The 19,703-nt window shown below is 40.1% G+C and overlaps 1 protein-coding gene across 2 annotated transcripts in view; it reads left to right on the plus strand.

Moving 5' to 3' along the window:
- Nucleotides 1–14,329, plus strand: part of LOC135323516 (interleukin-31 receptor subunit alpha-like) — a 37,416-nt gene extending 23,087 nt beyond the window's left edge. For both annotated transcript variants that reach the window (XM_064500258.1, XM_064500259.1), the window contains 4 exons: nucleotides 548–691; nucleotides 2,623–2,719; nucleotides 6,097–6,160; nucleotides 10,365–14,329. In XM_064500258.1, coding sequence (XP_064356328.1) covers nucleotides 548–691; nucleotides 2,623–2,719; nucleotides 6,097–6,160; nucleotides 10,365–10,844 — 785 coding nt within the window. In that variant the 3' untranslated portion in view covers nucleotides 10,845–14,329. The remainder of the gene's footprint in view (nucleotides 1–547; nucleotides 692–2,622; nucleotides 2,720–6,096; nucleotides 6,161–10,364) is intronic.
- The last annotated feature ends 5,374 nt before the right edge of the window (nucleotides 14,330–19,703 follow it).

A 19,703-nucleotide genomic window follows, 5' to 3' on the forward strand; every position in this document is an offset into this window, starting at 1 on the left:
GTAATAATTGCACTGGTATTAAGCAAAGCGAGTAAATAGTAATTGCAGTCGTGAGGGTAAAGCGTGTTGCAGGGTCTAGTCTTGCAAATACTATTCAGTGATTATTTACAGGCACTTCAAATCCTTTGCTCATTCCAGGGTCAAACACAGGACCAACATGAACCTTCATTCCACTAGTGCTGTGAAAGCAAGTCTCTGTTTCAGCTATTACAGCCAGGGATATTCATGAAACGCACTGTTCAGCATGTTACATGTATTTCCTGCCATGCAATATGCCTAGCCTAGTGCAGTTACCACCGAAATATCCTTGGTGTGTTAGAAGCTCATGGTTTTTACTTCTGGGTTCAAACACGTTATCAATTAGACTGAGTCTAACACAGCAGTAGACTCTTTTTTGATTTGACCACAACGTTACTCAAGTAAAGCTTTTTAAAGAAAAAAAATCCAGAAGTACAATTTTGCTATTTACCCTCAGAGATTTACATTCATAAACTCAGACATCAGAATTCATCTAATATTCCTACCCCCAACCCTTCTTGTGTTTCAGCTGTTACTGTCAATTCTTCTACCACGAGTTACCATCTCACCGGACTTAAGGAAAAGACTATCTACCACGTGCAGATTTCAGGATTCACCAGCGCCGGAGAAGGACCTCAGACTCTTGCACAACCTTTCAGGACACCACAATATGGTACTGTGGAAGCTTTATGCAACTGTGCTGCCTGGCATCAGTCTTGGCTTTATGCACTGCATACAGCATTACTCTCTACTCTCCCTTTCCCCTGCTCTTCAGGAAGTGCTCACACACAAGATCTATTATTCAGTGCCTAGTTTACTGATAGCAAACACACAAAATCCTTCCTTTGTAACAGATAAACTACATGTTACGTAACAACTGTGTCTATACATCACTGCCTAACATGCACTGCCTAACTGCAGAGAAGATTTAGCTAAGGTTCCTTACCACGAAACATTTTCTGACCTTGTTGTGCTAACTGTATTCACAGATCCTTCTTTATTGCTGCCTCCAACCACAGATTCCAGCAGTTTAAATTCTATCTGTGACTGGTTAAGTTCAGTGGTCTTTGTGCTTCACAAAACCCTGAGCAATCATCTGGAACCGCTCTCCAGTCAGCCACCTAAGCCATTAACCGTAACTCAAGTGAAGTGTCCTTAAAAAGCTAAGACAATAACAGATATAAGAAAAGCAATCTGTGATATTCAGAGAGACAGAAGCATGCAAATGATTTCTCCCCACTATAGGTTTTTGTGTTTATCCCTCTTTTTTGTGTTTATACAATGGGACAGTCAAAGGCATGAAGCAGAAAGAAAGAGGAAAGAAATTAACGTTTTCGCTTGAAATCAACTTAAATCAAGTTTCCCATGAAAATCCTTTCTGCTGACAAAGAACACAAGAAATCAAAGGGCTTTCACCAGAGCTTATCTGCCAGACTTCTATTCCACCCACCCTACTGAATCTATGTTAAGATAAGATTCTGTTTTTGTGGAAAATAACAAGAACTCAAAACAAAAGTTTACTCAAACAAGAGTTTATTTAATGCTTTTTTTGTTTAACTCAAGTAATTACACTAAATGTAAAGATTACATTTACTATTCTTGCCTCTCCAATATTTCAAAGGTTACTCTAAATCCATTAAAAGAATCTCAGGCTTCTTTTTCATAAAAATCTTTTTCAGCAACAAAGCAGTTAGCAGCTTTTCAAATACCTTTTAAAGCAAAACTAAGTAGCTGTTTGATTTAAAAAAATACTTTTTTATTGGAGGGTGGGTAGGAAAAGAAAAAGCAATCAGCCTTTTTGCAGGTATGGTTTGTCAGTATCAGCAACACGATCATGTACTGACCACATTTTTCCTGATGCTATTTTGAAATTTTTGATTTAACTATCTGTAGAGAACACCTCAACTTTGACCCATTCTTCATCACAGATGCTTCAGTTCCTGTGTTAGCAATACTAGTCTTGCTGCCTGGTTTTTTAAGTACTTTATCTCCTGCCAAGACAAAAAAGAAGGATCTCTAGCAAGTATTAATGTTAGCAATGGTAGACAGTATAGGTGCACAGAAAGGGCTGACACATGGCTGACTGTGAATAAGATTATCTTAATGTTCCAAGCAGGTGAAACAGCCATGTGACCTACTAAATACACAATCTACATTACTGTTACCAGAACCAGGTGGATTATTTAGGAAAAAAGAAAAAAAAGTCACAACTAAAATCAGAAAGAGTTTAAAAGCCACCTCCTATTGAATAGTTTCTGATAAAGCCAGACCTGCAGCAGGGTCCTGACCCATTAAACAAGATGGAGCTTGCATGGGGAGGAGGTATACTTCTGCCTTCTATTATGTAGCATTTTTCTTTGGGTGGTAGATTTAAGAATCAGCATGTACCCAGACCTCTTAAAAAAATAAAACAAACCTGAAAACCTCACAGCCCCCCAAAATGCCAACCCTCCTTTGAACTAGATTTCACTTACAGGAATCCCAGAACATGTATGAGGTTTGACTTGGAATTCTGTTTGAAATGCTTCTCTAATGGAGGCAATAGTGCCTCTCCATGCTTGGTACCATAAGTCTGATTCCATCTCCCTGTTTGTTTCCCATCAGATAAAGCAGAATTCGAAGGATTTGTGACTGGCCTTTGCTTCAGCATGATGCTCATTCTGTTTTTTGCACCTCTCACTTGTTCTCTGGTGTTTAAAAGGTAAGAAGAGAATATTGAGTGAACTTGTTAGCTTCACTTCCATTTTATTTAACCCTGAGTTTCACAGCACTGGGTCTTTTTTTCTCATTAAAACCAACTCAATTCAAAAGCACAAGACAAAAAAGCCACCCTACTCATTTATACAGTGAGAGCATTTAGAAACCGGTAACAAGCTGATTAAAATACTTTGACAAAATCCATAATCTTTTACTTTTGATACAGTTATCTGAGTACCTCCTGTCTCAAACACCATTGAGATGAACATGGACCATTTCTCAGAATCAAAAATAGGTTATATACAGAATAAGCATGTATTTGATTATATTGTTCTTTCATTCCCAAGTGATGATCATGTCTCTTCTATTGAAATACAACAACAGATTCCAGCAGCGTACACAGATTGACATTGCCATTTAAGCAGTTCACTGCAAGCACATTTAGATGCTACCAATAGAAATTATGTGCATAAGCACACAACAGGTGTGTAGGGAGCACCTGCAGAGATGAGGAGTGATGGAGGGATGGGTAGGAAGAAGAGAGAATAACAAGGATGCCTGTAAGATAGGGATGAGGGAAAGAGGTCCTCTTATTTTGGGAAAAATTATTCTTTGTAGTGATAAAATACCCCCCCGCCCAAATTAATCTGAGGTACAATACTGGGGGCACGTACTAACACAAAAAGAAAAATGGCCTGCAGAGTAACAGATTACTTACTCATCTTCAGATGCAAACTAGTCCAGCTGCATACAGCTGGTCATATTATTAGTGTGATATCCTAGAATGCTATCTTCCTTTTAAAAAGCACCTACCTCAGATATTAAAAGGGCAACTGCTAAAGGGCAGTGCAAACAGACTGTACAAACTGGCTTGAAAGCCATAATGCGTAACATAACTTATTTTAGTTTATGCATCAGGCTAACTTCCTGCCTTTGCTGTTGAGAAACAGAAGACACCAGATCACACAAGCCTGCTGTTCACTTTCTTTTTTCAGATTTTTTATTGTAAGTTGTTCCATGTCTGATCTGGGCCTTCTAAAGAACTTAACACATTTTTTTCTCTGATGAGAACGGCTGAAATCTACACAAAAGTTTTACCTCAGAAAGGACTTTATTTTGTTACAGATAAGATCATGCTTAGCCTAGCTCACTAGGAAAGAGCTCTCAGACAACCAGAAAAACCAGCAACCAAAAGCCCAGTGTAGCATTACAAAATGACAATGAATTGTAGTAGTATTGAAAGTCTGTAACTGAGAGCAAGGGTCCCAGGGGATCCCTCTTCTCAGTTGCTTTGGTTAGATTTGTAAAAGGGGACTCACCGGGCCAGATAAACACCCATCTTCATGGCATCAGCAGAGATCAGACCATTTTATAGCCTCAGGCTTCACCTCAAACCACAACCTAAACAAGGACAAAGTATTTCACATTTAATGAAGTCTGTATTTGACTTGAAGACCAGACAGTGCTGAGGTCAATGCTGAGGCAGGGTGATGTACTAGATAACCTCATAGTCTCTCACAGCTGTTTTTCCTGTGAAGTGAGTCATTACCCGAAGGTCACACAGTGCTGCACCAGCAGCCGCTTCTGAGGGGGAGATGATCGGCTCCAAGTGCTCAGAGCTGGTCTTCCTCCGCTCCCACAGAAGGTGGTGATTAATGGTCATTGCTGATTGATGTCAGTGGGATCACAGCCAGCCCAAGAGAAACTTCTCTTGAGATATGTATACCACTCCCACGGCTTCCCCGCTACAGGGAAATAGCAGCCAGCCTCCGCTAGCATGGGGGAGGCAAGAGCTGGCACCGGGAGCCTGGTGCAAGGGGCGCTAGGGGCACCTGTCCTCTGAGGGAGAGCCATGGAGCACGACGCTAGAAAATCAGCGGGGGGCACAAAATAAAAGGTAGTTTGAGATTTATGCAGAGATTGTAACAAAGATTTACTCATTCCAAGCCTGGATCTGCCTTTTGTCCCGTTTGCCCCTCACCTCAGCCTCGTTCAGTCTGGAAGGTGCCTCAGGGAAGTCGGCCCACCCTGGGGCCTGCCCCAGCGTGGGGCCTGCCGCCATGGGCCTGCCCCAAGGGCCTGCCAGCATGGGCCTGCCCCAGCACGGGGCCTGCCGCCATGGTCCTGCCCCAGCGCGGGGCCTGCCAGCATGGGCCTGCCCCAAGGGCCTGCCCCAGCGCCGGGCCTGTCGGCGTGGGCCTGCCCCTGGGGCTTGGCCCAGCCTAGGGAGGCGCCTGCCGCCCTCTTGGCTCCAGGTCGGCTCCCCTTTCTGGCAGCCCCACATGCCCCTTCGCAGGCTGCCCCTGCCCCACACACACACCTGGGACACAGGCACAGCCCCCCCAGCCGCCGACCTCAGCCCCTCGGGCCAGCCCGCCTGTGGGAGGAGCGACCATCGCACCCCTTGCTGCGGCTGCGTGCACCGTCGCCTCGGCGGGAGCCCAGGGCCTGTCTGTGGGGCGGTGCCGCCCCAGAGAAGCTGGAGAGCTTGGCAGGTTATTTCGGGTTTTCTTATCTCTGAGCTCCCAAACTCAAGAAAGCAGCTTAAAAGCAATGACTTGGACAAGACGGCTGCTGAGAGGCAGTCAGCTCAAACCAATCTGAACCACTCCATTCACAAGCTCTGTTCCTCCTTGTAAACCCCGTCTTGTATTTGCTCAAGGGCTGGGAGGTTTGAGTGCGAAGGCAGAAATAATACCCGAGCTCTGAAACAAACACCGTGGATTTGAATTCTGTAGCAAGCTGGAATGAATTGCCCCTGGCTCTATAGCTATTTCAGAAGCAGCTTGTGTGAGCTTTCAGTAAAGGCAAGTTTAGGTCACAGTCAGATGAAATAGTAAAATATCGTAATAAATCCTGGTAAGGGCCAAATTCAGACTGTGAAAAAAGATAAGGAGCTATATCACAACTCCCTTTTCTCGTCTATAGGTCCCAGGGAGAGGCTCTTCCAGATCAGCAGCTTTATTTCAGAGAAGCTAAAAAGCAATTGCTCTCTGAGGAAAAGTAAACTTCTAGTTGAAGCCCACTAGCAAATGCTTATTAAAACAAACCTCTTCCTACACATCTGAGAGCCCTCAAGGAAGTAAACAGAGGTTTTATGGAAACAATAGTGAATTAAGAATACACAATGACAGAACTATAGAAAGAGACATTACCATCTCCTGTCACTGATGCTAAACTTCACTAACTCAGCATTGCAATATAGACTAACAAGTTTGGTCTTCAGTTTTTAATTGCCATCTTTAATAGCCAGGGCAAAACATCTCAATTTGATGTTTGTGAAAATACCAATAAAATTTGTATATGAATGGCAGCTAATATAAATGCATAGAAAATGTCAGTCATTTAACCTGACAATAAACTTGGAGTATTTCTTTACAGGTTGAAAGAACGGTTCTGGCCTAGTGTACCAAATCCAAGAAACAGCACTGCAATCCAAGACATGGCAAGTACTGTTCCAAGGGTATGAAAAAACATACACGGAAGCTTTTTCCCACTGATTAATCAGTAACACTACTTATTATTCTTTTCTGAGAACTCTAGAGCACAAATTACTCAAAAGTTACTTGTAATTTGTGAGTATGGCCTAATGCCACAAAAGTGTCAAAAAGGAGATAACATATGTGGTGTTTTTCCCAAATCCATTCTTCACCCCTCAAGATCTCTGCATGCTTCAAGAGCAGTTCAGGGGCTCTAGTTTTTCAGCTGGCAGCTGTCTGAAGAGGCATCTACTAGTCAAGAAGCACGTTCAAACCTTGTTCTACCCATAGCTTGTGATAAGGATACCTGTATTTCAGGTCTGAAGTAGTGCCTGGAACTTAGCTGCTGGAAGAAGACTGCTGGAGAGATACAAATTTATCACTTCCTTGCTCCCAGGCATTAGGATGATGACAGGAAGCATATACCACTGTCAAGCTAAGCTGAAATCAGGGACTGGAGTTCAAAAAGAGTTCAGAATGGAGTTCAAAGCCAAATATGCCCATAGGAAAAGGCAAGAGCATGATCAAAGATCAAGCCAGAAGCTGGAAGGTCTCTACAGCAAGACACTGTCCAAGATCTAAGATAGAACACACCAGAATGAAATCAGTAGCAAGGAAGTTTAAGACGACCCTGACAGGCAGGCCTTCCCTTTCGCTTGCCTTGTCTCTTGAACCTACATGTAGCTACTTTAGATAAAGAGTTTGTGAGCTCACATGTAGGATCAGGTAGTCATTCTGCAAAAGCCAGAAAACGTCAAAAAACAAAGGAGGATCAGGTGGGCCGATGTACAAGTTCAGAGTTTCTAAAGTGATACTATTAGAAGGTTGCAGTTTCACTATTTTATTCTTTTAAAGAACTTGATCCATTTATGAGCACTGGGCAACTTTCAATTCACAGTTCTCAGACTCAGCTGTCTTTCATTAGCCACTCTAGTAAAAACAACTCCACTTAATTCTTTTGGTTCTTCTGAATACATTTAGAAAGTGGAAGATCTAAAGATTCAATAATTGTTCAAAATGAGACTTCCTCAAAGGCAAAAAAAAAAAAAAAAAAAAAAAAAAAAACACCCACCCTAGTATATTTAGCAGTTAGAGGGTTGCTTCCTTAAACACAGGGCAAGACCTGAAGGATTTTTTAGTGTGATAATAAGGTTAGGGGGTGAGGAGTTAGCAGGTTGGATGGAGGGATAGGACAAGGTCAGCAAGAAAGGAGTAAGAACAACCAGTCTAAGTACCATAATGTCATATTAGGCATGTCCACATTTGGAATCAGATGAGCAAAGGTTCAAAGAATAATTTGCCATTGTGAAGAAGTGCAAGTGAAATGCATTGAGGCTGCATCTAATAGAAAGAACAAAGAGGTTTTATGGACTAGAATCCCCTAAATACTTAAAAGAAAAATATATTTATTTAAAAATGCATTTAACTGTTCCTGCAGAGTAAGAGCAGTTATAAAAGGAAATGAAACCTGTATTAGCCCAGTCTGCTAGAGGAATATTATTGTGTTGATAATGTGGCAGAAATAGAAATAAAAGATATCAGATAGGGGCTTTTGGGAAAGCAGAAAGAGCTCTGAGTAGACAATACAATAAAGCAGTTACCAGAGACTTTCCTAAAGTAAGCTGATATTGGCAACAGTTCACGAAATGTGGAAAAAGGCATACCCAGTGAGCACTATAGGACTGTTAAATGGGAAGCAGTTAGGAAATTTTACTGTAGAGTGTGTGTGTGTGTGTGTGTGTGTACACATATATGTAAATATATTTGCAGATTGTTTCAGGAATGATCCCTCTTGAATTAGATAAACAATGTATGAAATCTTGATAGGAACAAACATATATTCCAGATTGGTAGCAAGAGAATTTCTATTTTAAATGCAGACAGAACACCCGATACTGCAATGTAAGGCCATAATACAAATCCCATTGTACAGAGCAGCAGGGGAGCCAGATCGCTCTCAGTTCAGACAGCGCACAGATCAGGAAAATGAACCATAGTGACTAACACAGCCAGCCAGCCACCCCATCAGTGTCCTGTCCTTCATGTTTAGACAAGATTCTTCAAAGAAGGGTACCAGACTTCTTGTAGGGAATAGTTATGGGCATAACCTCACTCCAAGAGGGAACAGTTTATTCCATGAAGCAATGGGATTTTAGAAATCAAGGAAAATTGGTTTTAAATAACAACCATCTACATGGCAGGATACTGATCCAAGGCTTGTTAAATGCGGTGATATCTGCCTTGCAAAGATGGCTCTCCCAGGCTGTGCACGGTATTGAAAGCTTTTTTTTTTTAATCACTTGCATTTGTTTTTCCATTCATCAAATACTCCCTGTATAACAAAAAAATATGAAATCTGCCCTTATTTTATATTCATATATATTATTATATCTTATTTAATATTTATATATTTTATATATAATTTATATAATAATTTTTACTTATATTTTATATTTATATTTTTTATATTCCAAAGTAGGAACAGTCTTTATTTTCTAGTCACTGGGATTTGCAATGTCTTCACTTCTACATGTATATCTATTGCGGTCAGTAAGCCTACAGTAAATTCACAGAAGTGAGCTAAGCAGGACTTTGCTTTAATGCAAGAATTACCAAACTCTGACACCTGTAAACTTGCAAATGGCATGCCAAGGCAAATAGTGAGTACCTGTTGAGAGGTGCTTTCCTGGGCTACAGTATGAGAATATCCTGGTGAGGTTAATATAGTTAATCACCTGCACAGAAAGCAATTGGTTCAACACAATAACTACTTACATAGAGGTTTTCACCATGAGCTGAACAGTAAGCAGCTCTTTGCATGCACTGCCAGTCAGCTGATGTGGACAGGGAAGAAGGAAATGGAGTAGAGTCTTGTCTTGATGAGACTGCAGACAAGGTGAGGACACAGTGCTGGGCTGCAACTGAAGAGTAAGAGTGGATGGTATGGGACCTTGGTCTTAGTTTAAGGAGATGAGCCTAAGACAGCAAGAGTCAAGAACATACCAGTATGCCTGCATGTGCACATGCAAGGGCCAGCACAGAGCGTGCTTCGTATTGTAATCAGGCTATTGCAGGCACGCACAGCCTTCGTCCTACTTCTTCAGCTAGGGTTGGTCCTGGGAGGTGGAAGATCTACAACAGATGTTTCTTCTTCACACATTAGTGCCTCTTTCAGATGGAAGTTCACATGGAGCTTATTTTAGATATGTTAGGTGTAGAGTTTGGGCTGCTGTTCATAATAAACATGATAATGGAGGCAGATACCATACTAGTCTTTATTCAAAGCAAGGCAAATACTAGCCATGAACAGGTGCCTGCTCATTCCATTACAAGTGCTAGTTAGAAAAATATTGATATTTAATGTAGGGCTGCAGAGATTTCAGAGAGTAACAGTGCATTCATTCTCTAATTCAGAACAGAAATTGTGGGAAGAAAGAAAGTGAAACACAGTTTATCCTTATTTATTTCTCACATAAGGACCATAACAGTTTAAAGAAATTTAGAGCAACTGAGAAGGGAAAAAAGGAAGAAGCTAATAAATATGTCAAAGAACATACCATCCTGGCCTTAATTTAAAATGTATTACGGGGAAAGTGGAAAGACCCAGCAAAACAACCTAAGCAGAAAAGAAGGATGCTTGGCATTACAAACTGTTCTCCATTTAATCATCTAGAATTTGCAAAAACTTGTAACCTAATATATACTCAAATCACAACATGGCATTAAAGTGAGTAACAAACTGCAAGTAGAGGCTGATATAAAAAGCCAGTTTGGCTGTCGTTCAATTAAGACTACTGCACTTTTCAATTAATGTATGGGTTAAGGTTTTTGAAAGCTGTGGGTCTCAAAACAGCACACCCTCAAACCTACATTTTACCAGTGCTACATTTTCTTTGTAGCACACAGAAAAGAAAGAAAAACTTTACTTAAATACTGAAGGAGAGGAGAAGTCATCTTAATAAATAAATATTTCCATTCATATTCCTAAAACCAACAGAGATAAGATAAAATGCATTAGTTAGCCATATTATATAGGCAAGACCAGGCTGCCTGTCTCCTAGCTTTATTCTTCTGTCATTTCTTTCAGTAAATTGCCAGTTGCACTTTGATATGATTTGATATGAAGATTATGATACTGAAATTTTGCTTTCTCTTTGTTTTGTCTTGCAGACTAATTGGAAACCCATTTCAAGATCTCTGCTTCAGGCCCTGACAGACAATGATACCACCAGCCTGTATGTCATTGAGCATGAGTCAAAGGCTCCTTTGAACCTAGAGCTCTTTACAAATGATGTAGAAGACAACAAGTCTGACACATGGCAGTCAGAAACACTTAGGCATAACATAGACATAAGCCTAAGGCATGCACAGATCCCTGAAAAAGCTGTTACAAGTGAAAACGAAGGGGTTATTTCCATTACAGTACCACTCTTGAGTGACTACACCAGCATGGAGTTCAGCCAGAAAGCCCTGATGAGTCTAACAGTGAAGCTGCCTGCAAGAGCTGCTCCTCTGGAAATGGAGCTAAGCAGTAAGCCAACAAAAACTGAGCAACAGGTTTTGTTTGCTCCTGAAGACTACTTGAAACAAAGCCAGGTAGTATTTATGCCATCTGGAGCAACTTTAAGAGGACACGTCAATTTGAACTGAAGCATCTTCATACTTTCCCATACCATAAAGCAAGTTCCAAAACCTCTGAGGCTTGAATAGAGACGTTAGGACCATATACAATAGTGAGCTTGTGACAATGATAATTCTCTACTTCAATAAGCTTCCTAGATGAAATAGATTAATTATAAAATTAGATCAGCTCTTTCACCACAGATACTCTGTGCTAATTCCTACAGTCTTCACATGGCAAAACTTAGATGGAAGTGTTTGAAAAATCTTCCAGTAAGATACATCTCCTTGCTAATTCCTTTGAATCTGATCACTTGCAGGGAAATGTAATAAATTCAACATGGCTAATTGACTCAGTTACAGTACTTGCGTTTAGGAGACTTCACTTCTAGTCCCAGGGCAGTCAGGAAGCCATTTCAAGGCTTCTGGTTTAAACACAATATTGTTCAAGTCATCAGAAGAGTTCTCTGATCAGTTTTAGATATCTAAGACCTGATTTTCATGTCTGATTAATTCTTCAGTAAAAATTCTAGGTGTCTACCACTCCGAAGAAGCTCCCCAGTTCTTCAGAGCTGACCAAACAGAAGCCCTGAATTTAAGAGGGGGAAATGATGCTTATCCACCTACATAAAGCACTTTATGTTGGATAAAAAGTATTGTGTAAATGAAGGTGATAACTATCATTATTATTACTGACATTTCACTTACATTAAATTTGGGCTATTTCTTCCTATATGTATCCATACAGACATAGAAATCCATTCATATTCAATGAAAGCAATTGCAGATACAAATTCACACTGGATGCGATAATGAAATCTGTAGAACAGACTTCAAGAATTGAATAGATAGTCCAGCTTAGACATTCCCCCCAAAGCCAGCACAGAGGTGTCACTGGAATACAGAGGCTAAAAGGGTCTCCATAATATGCTCTCTATAAGACGCCATTAGGAAGTTCCACAACGCAAGGAGTCTAAGCTGGTTTTCCAGCAACTTACAACGTTCTCACCGTGAACTCTATAGGCATTGTTTGCAGTTTGCAGACCCGCTTTATTATCATCTCTTCTAGTTTATGAAGCATCTTATTAACATTATTTTGCAGAGAAAGCCTGATGCTGATTAGACCGACATGTTTTAAAATTCTCTCATTAAATTGAAGGCTGATTAGCATTCACACAAATACTTCAATGCACAGTAGTCATCAGGCAGTATGTTACAGAATAGCCATGGTCGCTAAGAGCTCACATAACTTGCAAATCCCCTGGTTGATTGGTTCAGTGTTTTGTCCACTGGTTTTAACCCTGTGCCTCTGTTAGGATAAGCAGGAGCCAACCTACATTTCATTGTGGGTTTTGCACTGATCTTTCTAAACACTTAAAACTTCTATGGCATTGTTATATATTCATTTTTTCTTACCTCTGCACCTAAATATTATTATGATGTAGAAAGTATAAGGTAATAAGTACAATCAAACTAATGGCTTGTGAACAGTTTTAGTACACAGAGTGGCCTTCCTATGTAAAACTCAAAAGACATTCTGGGCTTTTGACCCAGTCAGTATTGCCTCCATGATAGTAGCCATTGCCTGACATCTTGCTAAAGAAAATCCATTCGTCAAGCTAGAAGAATTTCACTAAAAGTATGCATGGACATATTTGGCTCAAATATAAGGAATGGATATATTCCACTTTCAGTTGTAAAGCTTATAGTACATTTAATTCTTCATTGATATCTTATTATAACATTACCACACTGAATAGTTGTATAATGACAGTAAACTGTACATTTGGAAGAATGAAAGATACACGAAAAATTCTGATATGGAAATTATATATGAATGATGAATTTAGCCCATCATGATGTACCCTCTCCTTTTATGTGGAGAGAAATAGAAAAGCAGACTTGCTAAATAATTTCATCAAGCTAAAAAGGTGGCTTTGGTGGAATAACATACCTACTTGGGGACATAGATTAGGAGATACGTAGTGCTTAGGTCTTCAGATTAGGGGCAACTTTTTTCAAAATGTGTATGTGTATACATATGTATAAGGACTGCAGAAGGGTACTTCTATTAATATACATGATACATGTGATTTATGTGATATAGCACTGTTCATGTGGTTTCAGCAGTGTCCTTAGTTTCACTATTGATGTGTGTCACATTGTGAGTGAAATTATAAATATAAAAGCTCAGGACCATAAATGCCAAGGCATTTTGAATACTTTTTTTCTTAGTAAGCATAATAGTAATACCTCAAAATGAGCACTGTTACCATGGGTTACAGTGTTTAGCATTTCATATTTACAAAAAAATAATGTTCAGTCTCTAATATGGCCTGTCTATTGAGCAGTAGTGGAGGGTTTAAAAAAAAAAATCCAGCATCATGGTATAGGGCAATAATGAAGAATGAGGTAAAACTGGTGAACTCGAGAGATATGTGAATTTGCCCTTTACTCAAATAACAAAGGGCAATATCAGGCTCTTTATCACCATTTAAATGGTCAGGATGAGCAGAGAGCACAGGTAAGGTCCACCACCTTGGTAGCCAGCAACACAGTGCATGATGCCAGAGAAAGGATTAGACAAAGTGTGCAAAATTTGTGTTAGGACAGGAGTGCTTCCATCCTTATGTATCTAAGAACCAACTCTGTTCAGTAAACCCATTTCTAACATATATCTAATAAAACACACTCAGAAGCTAGGTAGGTAACCTAAAAAAAAAATAATTGTGCATTCCAAGTCATGGCACATTACTGAATGAGTCAGTTGTGATACCAAAAAGAATATAGTTATGGTAGTGAGTACATTAGCACCAGCAAAGAGCCAGTCTGGTACATATCTATTTTTCTGGTACCTTGAGTAGGTCAGGTTGTTCTTGTACACTTTAATTTAATACACAAAGAAAATTTAATACACAAAGAAAAATATGTTTCTACACTTTGCTGTTGTTTTTGACACTTAAGGTCAGACCGCAGAGCATTACCTAGGCAATGTTTCAGATACAAGAAATATAGTAGATTGCAGTGACCACAATACCCCAGAGTTTTTTTGCATCTGTATTAACTACCAAATACAATAATAATAGAATATCTATAAATTAGAATAGAATAGAATATCTATAACTCCCCTAAAAAACTAGGAGTTGGGGGGTACTTGGACAACCTCAAAAGCCACTTCTGCTACAACAGCATCTCTATGTGAACAGAACACACTGTCTAAAAGCAGAGAGTACAGGGGACATGGAGATCCTGTCAATCTGAGCCAATGCCAGTTATTGTTACAGAAGTTGTAAAATAACAAACCCCCTATTTTAAGCCCTCTACTTACAAAAGATGCTTACCTGAGAGCTTCTGGCTCTGTGTCACAGGCTCTTGGTTTACCTTTTTTTCTCTCTTGTGATGGCATTGTTTTTCTCAACCAGTATGTTTCTATTGCCTGAATTACGTTAACTGTGTTCTAGTACTGTGTTGATGAGCTCAATATGGAAACAGGTAATAAAACTCTGGACTACTTATATCAGTCACTTCCGAACACTGTTTACACAGGATTGCCACTACGACAAATCACTTCATGCCTATAGGGAGAATAAGCTTATCCCTGTATCTGTTTCCCTGCATCTATTTTATTTCTACAGCTGAAACACCAGCCTGACTAGCAAAACTGAAAAATAATCTGCTGTGATAGAAACTGTCGTTCACATCATCCATCTCCAGAGACCCCTTCAGTGTTTCTTAGCATACAGCCTTCCCCTGGCCAAGGCAGAAACTTTACAGAAAGAGATTGACCAAGGAAGTAATCTGGATTTATCAGAGAGGTAGACGCAGGCAGGACTCAGAAAAATCTCTGAGGAATCACAGGCACAGCGGTAGCCAGCACGGCCCAGGGATCTTGTGGTGGAACAGGTTCAAGTCCTTACCAGAGATACTGGAGTCTAGGTAGGCTGGAGAATAGTAAAGACACACTGCTTGACCTGAAAAATTGCAGGCTACAGCCCTTTTTTGATAGATGACTAATATGGAAAGGGATAGCAGGACACTAAAGCTTTGTTGACCTTTCCCACACAGCAACTACTAAAGTTTGCTTATAGTGGTATACAAATATCAGCAACCTTCCCCTTTCTTGTGAGCTGCAATTAAGTAACCATTCTGGCATGCATTTAAAGTGAACGGCTACTGGGAATCGCTGGAGTGAGGACCCATAAGAGGCTGAAATACCTTCAGTAATGCCATTCTGGTAATGATGCACGTGGCTGTGTGTTCAGTACCTGCATGGCTTTGGGGGGCCACCACACCGAGAGGCTAAAATAGCCAGCCTATGTTGGTCATTTATTGGGTTGTCAATCCATTAATTTGAAAGGATGTTGCTTACCTCCTACTCACTGCCATTTCTAGTTCATTTCTCTATCATTCGGGCAGCATTTCCAGCAAATAACGTTAACTGCAGCTTTCAAGCAAGGCAGAACCAAATCTACAATATCAGGGATGGATCCAGCATGAAGGCAGAGACAATCTGAGAGCTGGATGCCTGTCTAAGATAGATATATCAGTCCTGAGTAAGTGTCCAGTGTACCTAGTTCTCAGTGCTCCTCTGTGCATAAGAATGGCCCTTTATGCCAGTAAGAGCCCAAAGTCCCGTCCTGCTCCCCTCGTCCTCCATGTCTCAAATCTGCAGCTTCAGCTGTGTTGCTCTTGTTCCAGGACAAATTTGTTTCATCAACCTCCGTTGTCTTTTGCTGTTCATCTGGTTTATACTTATGCAGGCAGGCTACAACTCCCACTCTGATGTGGCATTCCCAAGCATCAGGAATAGGATTTCTTTCCTAGCACACCATGAGTGATATATCAGGACCAGCTCAGTTTTCTGCCTGCTTTCTACCCTGGTGAAGCCTAAGGGGACTCTCTCACACCAGAGTTGATCTATATGCTTATGGCTCTACTCTGTGAAAGACTGAAAGGTTATTTTACAATTGATAGATATGATGGCTCTGACATGTCTCAGACTATCTTTTTTGGATCACGGCATAGTTTATCCCTTTGCTGTTGAAATTTTGTAAAGAAAATAGAAATCCCATATTTCTAGGCCCTGTTGCCAGATTATTATGAAACCTGCTAGAAAACTGATTACCATTGTCCAGCAAATTACTAACTTTTCAGAGAGTCATTGACCCCAGAATTCTTACATGCACCGTATAATAAAAGCAAAAATTCAAAAAGGAGTATTAACGACAATGATTGTAAAGCTATGTAATTTGTTTGTGAACATTCTTCGGGAGGGCATAAGTGACGCTGAGACTCAGAGAATATGGGAATTATGGAGCAAGACATCCTTTTTTTGCTTTGGATTCTTAGAAGCTATAACATTTCTGAATTCCTAGGACCATTCCTTTGTGACTGCTTCTTTCCACTCTTCACTTCTCTCATGATAAGAAACACTGCCATGATCCCAAAGAACAATCACACAAGGAAGTTGGGGCTAAACTGGAAGTGCTGGTACACAGTAATGGCATTATTTTAATGAAGCATATACATCTTAATTTGCCCCTTTTTCTTCTTTTTTCCTCAGTTTTTCATTAATGTATGTAACATTAATGTATTATTTTTGGTTTATTATTCACAGAGTACCAACAGTATGTCCTTTTTTTTTTTAATTTTTTTTAACAGGACACAATGTTTAGACGGTCATTACACCAAAGACACAAAATGTAAGTGAAAGTCCCCCAGTCATTCATGTTAATATATCAAAAAGTTGAAATGATTGCATTTTTTATAGAATTTAATCTAGAACTTCTACAAATGATTGATAAGACTTCTAACTGCATCGGGAATTGGGTAACTCATTCAGCTGCCACAAATTTAGAATATTTAAACTTGAAATTGTGTGTTCATAATAAAAACCATCTGCAATGGTACATCAAGTCACAACAGTGATAGCAGCTAACTCTTTGCTTTCCAAATTGGTCTAACACAGTCTCTAGTTAAAACTGATTTTTGCTGAAGACCCTCAAAAGGAAAGAGATTACTCACCTGTAACCAGCAAAGTTGAGAAGTGCAGGGCACACATGGATTTGCACACCATGCACCCATATATTTTGTCATTCCAGATCACAGCACTTTTCATCTTTGCTGTATCTTTGGATGATAGTCCACAACTGCATGTTGTAGTGGATGATTACTGGTAAACCCATGTACTCACAGTTACCTGAGCAAGGACTGCACTACCAGGTGTCTCATCTCCTCTGGATGGCTCTGCAGTGGTATAGTACTTGACAGAAGGATGTGTTGAGCTCCAACTGGCTGATCAGAAATTTTAGGAATGGAGGCATTTGTCAGTAGGTGCCCTGGTGTCACTCATGGAGAGCACCTGAACAGAAGAGAGGAAGTTCCACCCAGTTTCCACCCAGTAGCCCAGTCTCCAACTTCTTTGTATCAATTTTTTGATCCATTCACATAAATGAATGGGGGAGTCTTGCTTATGTTTCATCTCTTTGTTGTAATGACTGTCTAAACACTGTGGAAATGGCTGTTCCTCCGGTGCTGTCAGCTATTGACACAAACAAATATGAGAATCATCTGAAGGGACTGATCCTGTCAATGTGAAAAGAAACAACCCTCCAAACACTGAAAAGATGAAGAGTGATCTCAACTTTAGAGGACAGGGGTTTAATTTAAACAAAACAGGTAATTTTATGTTTTAGAACTCAAAGAAAGCCTTGAGAAGAAATCCGAGACTGGTTATAGGTCACCTTATAGGTACCAGAAAGGGAGGAGCAGCCACTCCCATGCTTCTGAACACATAATGACTATCAAAAATAGTATTTTCATGGCCAACTGCAATAGGAAGCAAGTCACCAGTAGCTCAGAGAGTTGTTTTATAAGACTACAGCTGTGCTATAAACAGTGCCTGAAAACACTCCCTGCCACTAGAACTCTACTGTCTGTGCTGTTGATCTGGCATGGTTTTGGCTCAAGCCAACTACTGTTCTCCCAAACAATTTCCAGACGCAGTCTGAAAGTTAGCAGGAGAAAGACACTATTTCCATCAGGCAGTTTGCATGCAGACACCCTTTTTGGAGGGTGTAAAAGGATGCAGTAATAGCAATACAAGCAATTCTATGCCATCTGTCATCACTGGTATATCATTGGGATATGTAATTTAGCAGCACAGAAATAGTCCCAACATCCTAGCACTAAGTTTACATTTTATCAAGTACATTTGAAGGCCAGGAAGCCTTGCTGAGGAGTTTCATCTCAGATGGGTGTGCAAACCCCAGTTCTGTTCATTGGAAGATGATGAGCAGCCAGATATAGCCTAAGACCAGACTCTGTCATCTTGAACAAATACCACAACTGAATGGGCCTCACCTGGCGAGAGAAGTACAAGAACTTCAGCTTCAAGTGCCAGTCCATTTAATCAGATAAAGACATCTCATAGCAGCGTTTCTATTGCAGGATGGCTCAGCACCTCGGCATCCAACCTCTTCCACAGGTTACCAGGGAAGGCAGGCTTCGTGGCTTCTGCGAAGAAACAGAGATCTGAAACTAGAACACTGGGGCAATGTGGATCATTAGTGACTCCTATTTCAACCGTCACAAAGCAATTATAAACAAACATCTGGAGGGTTTACTATCTTAAGTTAGACCAGCTTGAATAATTGGGTTTTCTTCCTTGAGTGTGCCTGTTATCTGGCCTTAATGAAGAATTGCCTTTGGTTTTTAACTGCAAATCACAAACTCAAAGCTAATCTCAAAGGCCATGCCAACATACATCAGCTTGCCTCCCTCACCCCCAAATCAGATTTTAGTTTGCTAAATTGTGAGTACTATTATCTTTGACATTTACATAAATAACTTCTTAAGATTACTGCCATATAAGCATTTCTATTTTGGTACAACACTTGTAAATCCCCCAATACTATGGAGAAAGGAGGAGTCTCGTACTGACCAAAGGCATTCAGTATGCAAAAATATATTAAAATAAAATTTATATGATCTTACCAAAGATAGATGGATCATTTACCTGATGAAAAACAGTTTTCCTGTGTTACAAAATATGTGAGTAGGACTATCAGGGTCAGATATCTTTCACAAGGCTAATTAAGGAAGCTGTACAAATGACACAGATGAACAAAAAAGCACTTGAGCTGGAAGTAAACAGAAAGATGAATAAAAGTGAACAATACAGATTCATCACCTACCGTCTTCCCATATTAGAAGTGGAAAATGGAACTTTAAAGTTAAAGAGCAATTTTCTTTTTATGAAACTTCCCCTTCTATTAGAGACAGATGGCAGAAGTGAGGCTTAGACTCTACAGAGCCGATACCACAGTTAGCAATGCTGATGAGTCCTCTACTCCTGCTCCATCAACAATTGAGGGCTGATTTTGCTGCAAATTGCATGCACTTAAAATAGACCTGATTTTCTCCCCAAAGACCAACATTTCTGAAATAACATAATAGAGTTTTTTGATATGCCCAAGATTCAGTAAAGAAGAGTTCTGGAGGAGAGAATCTTTTTTTTTTCCTCTGTACTTTTTCCATTCTATCTCCTTCTATCTCATCTGCCTCCATTATGCTGTTTTCTACTATGTCCACAAACATTAACTGACAGAAAAATTCATGCATTTCTATAGAGTGAAACTAATTAAAAATCCTACTGCCTAGAACAGAACTTGATGTAGTAAAGCTGACTGGAGGTATTATTAGTGTGTCAGATGGAGCCTTTCTTAACTAGAAACCCTGACTCACTTGAAAATCTTGGTGCAGCCAAGAGGAAAAGGAATTCAACATTTCAGTCATGTGGTGAAAACCTCAGGAATAACCCCAAAACAGAAGCTAAGTCTGATTTGTTGTTGGCTTTGGTATTTTCTGACCGTGGATGAATAGCTAACC

Source organism: Dromaius novaehollandiae, chromosome W (assembly GCF_036370855.1).
Source record: "Dromaius novaehollandiae isolate bDroNov1 chromosome W, bDroNov1.hap1, whole genome shotgun sequence".
Taxonomy (NCBI): Eukaryota; Metazoa; Chordata; class Aves; order Casuariiformes; family Dromaiidae; genus Dromaius; species Dromaius novaehollandiae.